Source organism: Asterias amurensis, chromosome 9 (assembly GCF_032118995.1).
Source record: "Asterias amurensis chromosome 9, ASM3211899v1".
In the NCBI taxonomy this organism is placed as follows: domain Eukaryota; kingdom Metazoa; phylum Echinodermata; class Asteroidea; order Forcipulatida; family Asteriidae; genus Asterias; species Asterias amurensis.
The window spans coordinates 8,847,206-8,860,326 of NC_092656.1; the positions used below are offsets into that span (position 1 = coordinate 8,847,206).

At 40.9% G+C, this 13,121-nt stretch overlaps 1 protein-coding gene and 1 non-coding gene across 3 annotated transcripts in view; both read left to right on the top strand.

Annotated features, from left to right (window-relative positions):
• LOC139941412 (E3 ubiquitin-protein ligase NEDD4-like) overlaps positions 1-13,121 on the top strand; it is a 34,007-nt gene that overhangs the window by 12,975 nt on the left and 7,911 nt on the right. Inside the window, exons 8-24 of one of the 2 annotated variants that reach the window (XM_071937888.1) lie at positions 1,082-1,175; positions 1,423-1,601; positions 2,099-2,225; positions 3,800-3,901; positions 4,705-4,845; positions 5,564-5,614; positions 6,349-6,403; positions 6,708-6,766; positions 7,300-7,365; positions 8,096-8,256; positions 8,914-8,982; positions 9,268-9,389; positions 9,757-9,827; positions 10,289-10,384; positions 11,570-11,643; positions 12,466-12,526; positions 12,858-12,917. In XM_071937888.1, coding sequence (XP_071793989.1) covers positions 1,082-1,175; positions 1,423-1,601; positions 2,099-2,225; positions 3,800-3,901; positions 4,705-4,845; positions 5,564-5,614; positions 6,349-6,403; positions 6,708-6,766; positions 7,300-7,365; positions 8,096-8,256; positions 8,914-8,982; positions 9,268-9,389; positions 9,757-9,827; positions 10,289-10,384; positions 11,570-11,643; positions 12,466-12,526; positions 12,858-12,917 — 1,588 coding nt within the window. The remainder of the gene's footprint in view (positions 1-1,081; positions 1,176-1,422; positions 1,602-2,098; positions 2,226-3,799; positions 3,902-4,704; positions 4,846-5,563; positions 5,615-6,348; positions 6,404-6,707; positions 6,767-7,299; positions 7,366-8,095; positions 8,257-8,913; positions 8,983-9,267; positions 9,390-9,756; positions 9,828-10,288; positions 10,385-11,569; positions 11,644-12,465; positions 12,527-12,857; positions 12,918-13,121) is intronic. The other variant, XM_071937889.1, reaches the window with a different exon arrangement.
• On the top strand, positions 12,291-12,365 carry Trnay-aua (transfer RNA tyrosine (anticodon AUA)). Its single transcript has one exon. It is a non-coding gene; the product is annotated as a tRNA-Tyr (tRNA).

Here is a 13,121-nt window from a genome sequence, read left to right on the forward strand (position 1 = left end):
GTGACCTACTCCTTTTACATAGCACCATGTAATGGTCTACAAGGTGCTGGGGCACAATATGCAGCCAATCAAACCAGGAACACCGGGGCGAACTCTTCTCTTTTCAATAAGTGCAATGGGTTGTTTTATGTGCATTACACAACACAAAACACAGGACCTACTGCGTTACGTCCCATCCCAAGAACGAAGCATCATGGTTAAGTGTCTTGCTTAAGGACACGGGTGTCATGACTGGGACTTGAACCCACAATTTCCTGATCAGTAACACCAGAGTTGTAAGGGCCAGTCACTCTGCAGCAATAACGAAAACGATAACAATCACGACGCAAAGAGACCGCATTCTAGTGGTTGAATTGCTCCAAGCAGAATATGCGCACGCTTATTCTACCAATCAAGGGCGTGCAATGTTAACATTCTCGTTATCAGTATCAAGGCCAGTGTGACCGGGCCTTAAGTCTGATGCTTTTAACCCCCTCGGCCATGACCCGCCACTTATAGCTTGGCTGGTCGCGTTGGCATAAAGGTATCTTTGCTCGTCTCCCACTTCTAGGATCCTGGTTCGAATCACGCTGGGTGCACTACGTTGATTGGGTTTTTAGTCCGTAACTGAATGTGTAGGTTTCGTAGGATTTGAAACTTTGCAGAGTGGAAGTACGATATAGAAAAGTTTGCGGTAACGCCATATCATGACTATCTATAATGAATTGGGGTGGTTCTGAAAAGAACCGTTGGTTTCAACTCGACGTTTCGATCAGTATACTTTGATCGTCTTCTTGAGAAAAAAATAAAAGAATAAAATCAATTAAAAACCCTGTGTAGGTTTTCTTCAAATGGTTCTCTTGGGTTTTCCTCTCACATCTAAAGGTGAAACTTCCTTGCTTTAAAACAACCCACAGATGACTAAGCTCGTTGTCAATGGCCAGTTTTTAGGCCTGCCCTGGTAAATGAAGTTAATTTATTGATCGAGAGTGATCTTTCAAGTAGTGGGTTGGAAAAGAGAAATATGAGGCTCCTAACATTTACTTGTGTATACTCAATTTGTTCAAATTGACATACATTCTCTTTGTCTACCTCTTAACAGTCCCAGGTCAAAGGTCAGAGGCTTTCTCCAGATGACGATTGCGTTTCTGCGTGATGATACGGTTCCTGAAGTAGAACCACGCAGGGAGGACGAGGTATGTCTTAACATGTAGAGTTTCTTCTTCTCTGTCTAATCCTTGTGCATTGAGTGGCTGTTTTTTGAGTAATCTAATCTAATCTAATCGTTTATTGTGTTAAGTACACCTCATACAATTATTTCAGCATAATGCTCTAGGTGGATCTCTGTACTCTTTGGTCTCTGTGAAAAACGGAGCCCGACCAGGGCCCAATTTAATAGAGCTGCTGAGCACAACAAATTATCTGTTGTTGTTGTTGTTGCAGACGGATTGGGAGCTGGTAGATGTTGACGAAGAGAACACTTCCAATAGTCAGGCCAGTGAGAGTGCTACCCCAAGATCTGCCGCCTTGCCCACCGGATGGGAGGAACGAGAGGATGCTAATGGGCGACGCTACTATGTAGATCATGCTAACAGAAGAACACAATGGGAAATCCCTACAGTGTAAGAAGTTTGAACCCTGCTCTAATCAACTCTTTTCGTTTATACCAAAAATATATTACACCCCCGAACAAAGGTGTTGACGAAATAGGGACAGCGCCAATAAAGGGCTAGATAGCTCAATTGGTAGAGCGCCGACACATTAATCCGGAGATCATTGGTTAAAATTAAGATCGTTGGTTAAAATTAACAGTCGGTTTCCCCTTTGATTCTTTACTTGTGTATTGTTTAATGTGGTTATGGCCTTTTTTTTAAAAGATTTTTTAAAAGATTTTTAAACAGTAAAACCACACAATGTTTAAACCTTGATTGGTAGAGGGTGCGCACGCAAAATCAGAGGTCATTGGTTCAAATTATGCTCTAGTAAATTTGTCTTCGTTCAACCCCAAATCATGGTCAGAAATTAGCAAGGCAACAGTTTTATTCAAGTTCCAGTGCCTTCTGAATAGCACCTTCCAATTTGCTAAAATGTTTTTTTGTTTTTTTTATACATGTTCCAGGCCCTCACAAGGACCTCCTACTGGGTTACCGGCCAGTGTGCAGGAAGAGATGCGTGCCCAGTACCGAGCAAGAAGACACATCAGTGTGGAGGATACCATAGAGAGCATGGATACTGAGGATGGAACGGTAAGAGAAGAAATGCCCCCCCCAAAAAAATCTTTATCTTAATAATTCTGGATCTTCAGACAAGTGAACTTACTCTGTTGCCACGAACGCGAACTCCATGGAAATAAGTATGAGTTTTGGATGTGGAAGGAAAACCCCCAGAGAAATGTCCCATGGAAAACCCCCACACAATCAAGTAGGGACTGAAATCCACAATCCACATAGTGTCCCTGGCAGGATTTGAACTGGGGTTCGAGAGACAGAAGCGCTGCAAGATTCCACTGTGCCAACCCGACCGCCCTGAGCTTGTATTGTCATTTTAATAAAACAAGCTTTAAAGGCAGTGGACACTATTGGTAATTACTCAAAATAATTATTAGCATAAACCTTACTTTGTAACGATTGGCAGTATGAAACATTGAGAGAAGCGGCTCCCTCTGAAGTGGAGTAGTTTTCGAGAAAGAAGTAATTTTCCACGAATTTGATTTCGAGACATCAGATTTAGAGGTCTCGAAATCAAGCATCTGAAAGCACCGAACTTCGTGTGACAAGGGTGTTTTTTCTTTCATTATTATCTCGCAACTTTGATGACCAATTGAGCTGAAATTTTCACAGGTTTGTTATTTTATGCATATGTTGAGATACACCAAGTGAGAAGACTGGTCTTTACAATTACCAAAAGTGTCCAGTGTCTTTAAAGGGTGAGTGTCTTGCTACATTGTGGTTTGATGACTAAAGAGTTAATAGTATAATAAGTTTTATACTACTGTACAGTGCTTTGTTAGTACATTTTAGCCATTTCGTGGGGTGCCATGGCCTAGTGGTTAAGAGCACCGAAATCGAACTCTGGTGTTTCTGATTAGCAGAGTGTGGCTTAGCCTTGCTCAAGGCAGTCGCATTATTCGCTCCGAAAAGACGCAGCTGTAAACCCACCCGCCGTATACCCTGTGCATGGTGTGTGCGATCACACCGAATGACCCACCCGTATACACACTGTCATCGCACGAATACTGTTCACACAAGTCATCGCACTCGTACACCACTAACCGCATGCGGAGGCCGTCCGCATGCGGATAGTGTACGGGGGCATCGTGTCGTGCGATGTTACGCACAGTGAATACGGGTGGGTTTTACGCACAGTGAATACGGGTGGGTTTTTATACAGCGGCGGTCTTTTTTCGGAGTGAATAATTCGACTGCCTTGAGCAAGGCTAAGTGTGGCTGAGTTCCAGTCATGACACCTGTGTCTTTAAGCAAGACACTAAACCATGATGCTTCGTCCTTCGGATGGGACGTAAAGCTGGTGGTCCCATGTGTTATGTAATGCCCCTAAAATAACCCAGTGCACTTATTGAAAAGAGAAGGGGTTCGCCCCGGTGTTCTTGGTTTGATTGGCTGCATGATGCGCCACAGCACCTTGTAAAACGTTATGGTGCTATGTAAAAGGAGTAGGTCTTATATTTCAAACATGGTAGTCCCAAATACCTTGCAAGAAAATTGAAGCACCTTTGATGAGCGTCACTGAGTGACGGATATGAGCCATAGAAGCCCTGATTAATATCATTATTTCTTCTTGTGTTCTCTTGATTTCTCAGCAACGACCAACTCGTCAATATCGATCACCTTCACAAAGGAGTCAAGGATCACCAGCAGCTCCCTCTCTAGCTCAGCCCGGTTCCCAAGTACAAACAACACCGGTGAGTTAAACTGTTACTAGAATTGAAAAAAAAACAGAACCGCAAGATATAGACAGTCCATAGATTTGTATGAACTAGAGGGCGCACTGGTGATGCTGCTTGCACAAACGCGATGGGACCGCAAGGAGACACGCGCCTTGAATATAAACTGCACGATGGAGTTTTTGTTTATTGAAGGCCAACGCGATGCTGTTTTGTCAACTTACAAAATGGCCGCCTGCACATATGCCAGGGCGCGTATATAGGCCAGTGCGCCCTCTAGTTCTTATATATAACTCTATGAGACAGTCAACCATTCCTTGGTATGATTACCGTTTTAAAAATCTGGTAACCATGGTATGATTAACGTTTTAAATACAACCCCCACTAAATGTGTATAATTCTGTATAAGCTCATCCCTTTTTTTATATTGTGTCTGATGCTTTTTCTAGAGTTGATAGAATTTAGAATTGTAAATTGTTTGGTTTCAAGTCCCAGTCATGACCCCTGGTCCTGTGTGTTGTGCAATGCACGTAAAAGAACCCAGTGCCCTTATCGAAAAGTGAAGGGGTTCGCCCCGGTGTTCCTGGTTTGATGGGCAGCATATTGCACCACGACACCTTGTAAACCATTACATGGTGCTATAGAAGAATATATGCCCCATACTTCAAAACCTAGTCCCACATAACTTGCAGAATTATATTGTGTGTTGAAGCGCCTTGATGCCACTGAGTGACAGATATGTGCGCAATATAAGAAGCCACTGTCTATCTATCTATTTATATACCTTTCTATTTATGATTTTTTGATGCATTTCTTACCAGCAGAATCAAACTCAAAGCAATCAGCCCTTTGGAGCAGACTCTGCTGATCCACTTGGTGCACTGCCCACCGGCTGGCAGATGCAGAAATCAGAAAGTGGACGCGTGTTCTTCATCAACCATAATACACGGACGACAACATGGGTAAGTGGAACCACATTAATCCACTAGCTATCGAGCCTAATCATAGAAATAGAACCCAGAGAATGCTGAGCTTGACTGCCCAATGTGCCGTCTGTGACGCGGCTTATCGCACCTCATGACACGCGTGTGTGGCAAAATGATCATCCCGTGAGCGCACATAGACCGTCTCTCTATGTTTTCATTGGTCAATGTTCATGACGTCTACTGTATGGCAAACACAATGGCATACGCGCGTTGATAAAAGTGGTCTCACCAACGAAATAGCACGCACAATGTTGCGCATTTTCCGGTTCTATTTCTATGAGCCTAACGCAAGAAACCCAGGATACACTAAAATGTATAGACCCATTTTTTTTCGGAATGATTTCATCAGATGGTTTGGACAATGCCAATTTTTGTACTGGGAGGGTATAAATCTTTAAAGCCATTGGGCACTTTCAATACAGAAAAAAAAAAAAGTTCACAGATTAACAAATAATTTACAGGGTTTATGAAGATAATGGTGAAAGACTTCTCTTGAAATATTAGTCCATGAAATGCTTTACTTTTTGAGAAAACAGTAAAACAATATAAATTCTCGATAAATTTTCACAGGTTTGTTGTTTTATGTATCATAAGTTGTGATACACGAAGTGTGGGACTTGGACAATACTGTTTACCGGAAGTGTATAATGGCTTTAAAAACTTATCAACTGGTTTTGGTTTTTGTTTTTTGCAGGAAGATCCAAGGAAGCAGAGGCAACAGCAAGATGACCTTGGTCCTCTGCCAGTAAGTAACTCCCCCCCCCTCCCCCCCCCCCCAACAGTCATTACAGCATTGAAATTAACTTGAAACTTTGTTGTATAATTAAAAGTTACAAACAACCTATTTTTCCCCCCATTTTTCTATTCCAAATGGAATAGTCCAGATTTCACCTTGTGATTATATTTTGTGAAAATGCACTCAGAAGCCAATCATTGTTTAATTTAAATCAGGCCTTGCCCTTTAACTTTTTCAAGTTGATTAAATTGTGCTTTTTCCTCGCTCACGGAAACATTTATTAGCCAAGAGTTATCTGTGTAATGCCATAACTGTAACCATCAAGTATTGGTCATTCACACACTCATTTTTAACAGATCTGTATGTTGCCACATTTTTACAATACCTAAGAGCAAATTTAGTATTAGCGTTTACCAACCCACAGCCTTTTTTCAGAGACAACGTACGCTGAAGCTTGTGTTGAGTGCAAGCCAAGAAGACCTGGGCCGAATTGCGTAGAGCTGCTAAGCACAAACATTTGCTTAGCTTGAAATCTCTTCCTTGATAAAAACAGGATTACCAACCAAATTTCCATTTGTTGCGTGTTGCATGGTATTCTGCTGTTGTTTGCTTATCACATGGAAATTTGGTTGGTAATCCTGTTTTTATCAATGAAGAAATAACCTGCTTAGCAAAGTTTTGTGCTTAGCAGCTCTATGAAATTGGGCCCTGGTTATCATACTTTGCTTTTTTTTGTCTGGTAGGCTGCCTGGGAGCAGAGGATCCACGCTGACGGTAGAATATTCTTCATTGATCACAGTAAGTTCATTATAGTTTTACCTTGACTGAAATGCATCTATGTACAACCGGTTATCAATTTGCTTTATTACGTGCCTTTAATTTTTAATGATTCTTCTTTCATTTGAATGTTGTTACTTTTTGGTTGGTTAAATTATTATTGTAATGTTCGGTTGAATTTTTTTCCAATTTTATTAGAGCAGGAATGGAACCTGCGATCTCCAGACTAACATCCAAGCAATTATTTTGTAATCTTACCTAGTAAGTTTCCCTTGTGGTGTATTACTTGACTTATACCGATTGCATGTTTGTTTTTGTTCCACAGACACGCATAGTACACAATGGGAAGACCCAAGACTGCAGAACCCTGCCATTGCTGGACCGGTAAGTAGACTCCATCTTTACATAAAGGGTTGTAGTCAAATCATATGAAATCTTGCATAGGCTCAAATGTAAAGTATGCACCAGACACCATTTTAGTAAGCAACTGTTTTGATGCATCAATAGATCAGTGCAGACATTGACCATTGCTATCAATGCTATAGCAAAACATTTTTTAAGAGACGTGATTCATTCAATCATTCAATGGTTTTTTAACAAATCTATTCAATTCGCTGCCAGCAGCAGAATTACATGAACAGTTACATAATTAAAAATCTGAAGTAAAACATTACGGTGGTATTATAGGTTTACAAGGTGCAAATCCTATTTGCAAAAACAGACCATAACATGTTCGCATTAGCAATTCCAGATCCGGTTATTCATGATTTTTTGGTCCCTCAGGGGTCAGTTCTTGGACTGCTATGGGTCACAGTGTACATCTACCTAGTTCATAGCATCAACATGATGACACTCACTTCATTAGTTCTTTGCCACTGAGTGCTTAAATTAAATGGATTATTGTTATTTTATTTTAGGCTGTTCCATACTCTAGAGACTACAAGAGGAAGTATGACTACTTCAAATCGAGACTCAAGAAGCCGGTAAGTTCAGAAGGAAACCAGAACAGCCTGAAATATTTTCAAGAATTTAAAGGTTGACCTCAAGAAATTTGAATTAAATTTTTTATGAAATCGTTGTCATCCAAGAACTTGACTTTGACTGTTGTTCTTACAAAGTGAAACGAAATCCCATGTTCGTCTGCCCAGAACTATTACGTCCTAAATGGCAATTTCATACACAGAATAATCCAAAGGTCCATAAAGGGAAGGTACACGTTTGGTAATTGTCAAAGACCAGTCTTCTCACTTGGTGTATCCCATCATAACCATAAAATAACAACCTGTGAAAATTCGAGCTCAATTAGTCATCGGAGTTGCGAGAAAATGATGAAGAAAAAACACCCTTGTTGGATGAATTTTGTGTGCTTCCAGATAGGAATAAAAGACTTCTGGCTTATTTTAAGTGGGAAATTGCCTCTTTCCCAAAATCTTTAATTCTTCAGAGGGAGCTGTTTCCCACAATGTTTTATACTATCAACAGCTCCCCAATGCTCTATATCAAGTCAGTTTTTAAGTTAATGTTTGTTTTAAGTAAATACCAAACGTGTACCTTCCCTTTAAGAAAAAAATTGATCAAAATAAAAAAGCTCAAAAATTTACCAAAGTAGTTTTACGAAACCCACACAAATTGCACCAAGGACCTTATAATTCTGAGCAGACAGCGATATCCCATTATCTTCTCTTCTCACTGAATGTTCTCTTTTCCACACAGTCCAACATTCCAAACCGCTATGAGCTGAAGTGCAGTCGATCTAGCATCATGGAGGACTCCTACCGTAACATCATCAGCGTTAAGAACACCGATCTACTCAAGGCAAGACTCTGGATTGAATTTGTCGGCGAGACGGGTCTGGACTATGGTGGTGTTGCAAGGTGAGTAGGTGATTGGTCGGGAGGACCATTGACTGGCCAGTAGGACCACTGACTGGCCAGTGGGACCACTGACTGGCCAGTAGGACCTCTGACTGGCCAGTAGGACCACTGACTGGCCAGTAGGACCACTGACTGGCCTGTAGGACCACTGACTGGCCAGTGGGACCACGGACTGGCCAGTAAGACCACTGACTGGTCAGGAGAACCAGTGACTGGCCAGTAAGAACAGTGATTGGCCAGTTGGACTATTGACTGACCAATAGAACCAGTGACTGGCCAGCATGACCAGTGACTGGCCAGCAGGACTAGTGACTGGCCAGCCGGACTAGACACCAGCCAGAAAAAAACTATTGGCTGACCAACAGGACCAGTGACTGGCCAGCAGGACCATTTATTGGCCAGCAGGTCTATTGATTGGTCAGCAGGACTAGTGGCTAAACAGCAGAACCAGTTGAATGGCCAGTTGGACCAGTGATTGGCCAGCAGGACTATTGACTGACCTAAAGGACCGTAGACTTGCCAGCATGACCGTTGACTGGCCAGCAGGACCATCAATCTTTGCTGAATTTGAATGCAATTTTTTCATGATACGTTTTTACGAGTTTCTATTTGAATGTTTTCTACTCATTTTGTTTAAATGATTGTTTTTTCTCGTAGGGAATGGTTCTTCTTACTGTCAAGAGAGATGTTCAACCCTTACTATGGACTCTTTGAGTATTCAGCCATGTAAGTCCTGCCATTTTTGTTTTATTCAATGTTTACAAATGTTTTTAATTATTATGTGCCCTAATTCTGCTTGTTTTGAGTGCGGCCTTTACACTGTGGTTCACACCATTTTGCTCAAGAGACTATGTGATATTATTGGTTTATATGGTAATGCCCTTAAATTGTGCCAATCCTATTTGCAAAACAGACGACAACATGATCCATTTGCCATTCCACATTGTTCATGATTTTTCGGTCCCTCAAGAAGCCACTATTATTATTTGTTATTTATAATGTATCTAATAGGGACAACTACACCCTTCAGCTCAATCCTGCTTCAGGGGTGTGCAACGAGGAGCACATCTCGTACTTCAAGTTTATTGGACGGGTCGCTGGCATGGCTGTGTACCATGGGAAGCTACTGGATGGTAAGTATCTGTAACAATGCTTGCAAAAAGAGAAACCCTTCTTGGACCAGAAGTTCAATTTTCAAATAAAACACGGCCCAGTTTCATAGCACTGCTTAAAAGCTGATTTTGTGCTTACTGTTCGATTTCCATTTCATAGCGCTGCTAACCGTAAGCACACAAAAAGATATGCATACCTACTGGTGCTTACTGAATGAAAATGAATGTCGTTCAATACAAATCAATGGTGAATGCGCATTATGGCGACCTACATGCTAACCTGTAAAACACGCTTAAGGCTTAAGCAACTTTATGTGCTTATTCTTTTTTGTAAAGGTCAAGTTATGAAGTAAAATATTTTTCTTTCTGGGTTTTTCTCCTCTGACAGCATTTTTCATCCGCCCATTCTACAAGATGATGGTTAACCGGCAGATCACTCTGCATGATATGGAATCAGTGGTAAGTTGTCCAGGGGTGGATTTCACAAAGAGTTAGGACCAGTCTTATCTCGAGTTAGGACCAGTTACTCGTCCTAACTTAGGACTAACCATGCAATTTGTATATCTCCTAGGACTAGTCCTAAGTTAGGACTAGTCCTAACTCTTTGTGAAATCGACCCCTGTGTTGTAGCTAGACAGATTTTAGTGGTGAGCTCTAAAGACAATTTGATTCACCAAGGGCTAAGGGGTCAACAAAATAACTTGTGTTTAGTTATGGGGCCATCATTACTGAAGTGCAATCGTGGGGGAATCTGTGCTGTGTATTTTGCTCAGAGTGCTGGGTGAAATTTGTTAACTGGGCAGGCCCGCCCAGCACTGCCCACTGTGGCTACAACATCACAAGACTGTCCCTCATCGCACAAACCTCATCACTCATGACCTTGCTCCACACTGAATAATGTGACCTTTCTCTAATTCTAGGATACCGAGTACTATAACTCACTGTTATGGATTAAACAGAATGACCCCGGTGACCTTGAGCTGACCTTTTCTGTAGATGAAGACAACTTTGGAGCTGTAAGTATCTGGAGGCCTTCTCCAACTTGGGAGGGAGGGTGTTAATTCCTGTAATCATTTGTCTTTGTACACTTTTAGGGGATAGGGAGGGGATAATGAAGAAGTGTACAGTTTGTGAAAATGTTGATAATGTTGGTAATTGTGAACGGCCCATTACAGGGTTCTTCCATAGCCACAGTTAAAGGAACACGTTGCCTTGGATCGGTCGAGTTGGTCTTTGAAAATCGTTCTGTAATCGTTTGTTGTAAAACTTATATGGTTAGAAAGATATTGTAAAAGTAGAATACAATGATCTACACATATATGCCTCGAAATTGCGTGGTTTTCTTTTTACCCTGTCGACTAACACGGTCGGCCATTTATGGGAGTCAAAATTTTGACTCCCATAAATGGCTGACCGTGATAGTTCGCGACGTAAAAGGAAAACCGTGCAGTTTCGAGTGATACTTGTGTGGATCATTATATTCTACTTTTAAAACATCTTTCTAACCATATGCATTTCATAACAAACGGTTTCAAACACTTTTAATAGACCAACTCGTCCGATCCAAGGCAACGTGTTCCTTTAAAGCCATTAAAAAGGACATTGTTTAACATTGATGTAACAAAGAAACCTAAAAACTAAATGATTATGTACTGTTCTTGTTTTCATCATAATATACCTTGGTTACACCAGGGCCAAATTTCATAGAGCTGCTCTACAGCAAATTTTGTGCTTATAGACCGTATTGAATATGACGTCACGCGGCTCAAATATCTGACCCACAAGACGGCTTCTGTGCGTGCGTGTGTGCGTGCGTGTGCCGTAGAAATCAAACCAGGAATGTTGCGTGCTTCGATGATGTACGCGTTTGGACGTGCATACGGTTTTGCCCTACAAGATGGCGACTTTTCATAGATGATGTACGCGTTTGGACGTGCATACGGCTTGCCCTACAAGATGGCGACTTTTCATAGCAAAAAGGGGTTATTCAATACGGTCTATACTATGCGATTTCCGTTTCATAGCGCTGCTAACCTAAAGCACACAAGAAGGCATGCTAACCTTTCAGTGCTTAATGTATGAAAATTAATAATAATCTTTCTTGGGAGGAAACTATAGAAGGCACTCTGTCATGCGAATTGCCTGTCTTGAGTTTGTTGAAAGCACTGAATAAATCTCACTTTTTATTTTTCAATGAACAGACAAAGACGACGGAACTGAAACCCAACGGCTCAGAGATTCCTGTGACTAACTTCAACAAGAGAGAGTACATACAGTAAGTTTAAATTTCAATTCGTCTTTTGATATATTTACGTTTTGTGTGTAATTTTGTCACCTTAAACATTTTTTTTTTTTTAATATAGATACATTTCCATGTTTTCTACAATTGTTTTTAAGCATTTTGCTGTGTCTGTTTGTTTTAATTTGGGGGTTTTCGGTTACTCACTCTGGTTTTTGTTTGGTTTTTATGCGCCTCGGAATAAATTTACTCTTAGATAGATGGCGCTTTATAAGTTTTAATTATTATTATTATTATTATTATAATTTTTATTATTATTAATCGGATGTGTGATGAAGGGTCCCCATTTAGTGGGCCTGCGTGCCTGCTCGACGATTCCCTTTGGCACCACAATATACTTTGATGTTTGTGCAATAAAGGTGCTAAACTAAACGAAACATGGATCCCTCCACGCTCGGTCTAAAATAAAGTCCAACGCTGCAGAGTATATCCCGGTTCATGTTTAAAACTAATTTGGGTGCTGGACACCAGAATTGTGTGAACAAAACACAACATATTACTTGGTGCAAGGGTAAAAGCAAAATTACTATTCTTTATCCCCTGATGCAAATTTAACAACTATTAAATTGTTGGGGTACCTGTGATAGAACATAGTATTCGAAATGCCTCTAGCTACTCCGGCAATCTCGGTGGTCTAGTTGGTAAGACACTGCTCTATAATTGCAAAGGTCGTGGGTTCAAACCCCACCCGAGTAATATGCCTGTGATTTGTTCACAGAACTTGGGAGAGTACAGAGTATACAGTGCATATTGGTGCAAGTGTAAAACCAAAATTAATGTATATTTTCATCCTAACAGGCTTGTGATACAGTGGAGATTTGTAAACAGAGTCCGGGCTCAGATGACAGCATTCATGGAGGTAAGAGGAGCATTTGGAAGTAATTGTGGTGTTGTTTCGTGGCAATTTTGAAGTATTTGTGGCGTGGCGTGGCTGAACCTAGCAACAGAATGTGGGTCGATGCCCCGTCATGACACTTGCACCCTTGAGCAACAAAGCATTAACCTATAATCGCTTTATAAAAAGTTTGGAAGGTAGTGCAAACTGCTTTACCAGTCAGGTTCATACCCACACCTACAGAACAATTCATAGTTTTGAGGGTTTATTTCTTATGTCTGTATGAAAAGGTATAAATTATTTTTTAAAGAATACTTTAAAAAAAATGCTCATTTGTTTCAACATTTTTCTACAGGGATTTCAAGATCTTATTCCGCTGGACTTGTTGAAGATCTTTGATGAGAATGAAGTTGAGGTAAGAGGCACATTCAGCTTTAGCGAGAATTCACTTAAAATTCCATCTGCTTAGCGTGTGACTGTCGAACAGCTTTCACAAAATCTTGTGAATTTTGTCATGCCTTGTGTTGTATATAAAGCCGGATAATTAAAGGAACACGTTGCCTTGGATCGGACGAGTTGGTCTATTAAAAGCGTTTGAAAACGTTTGTTATGAAATGCA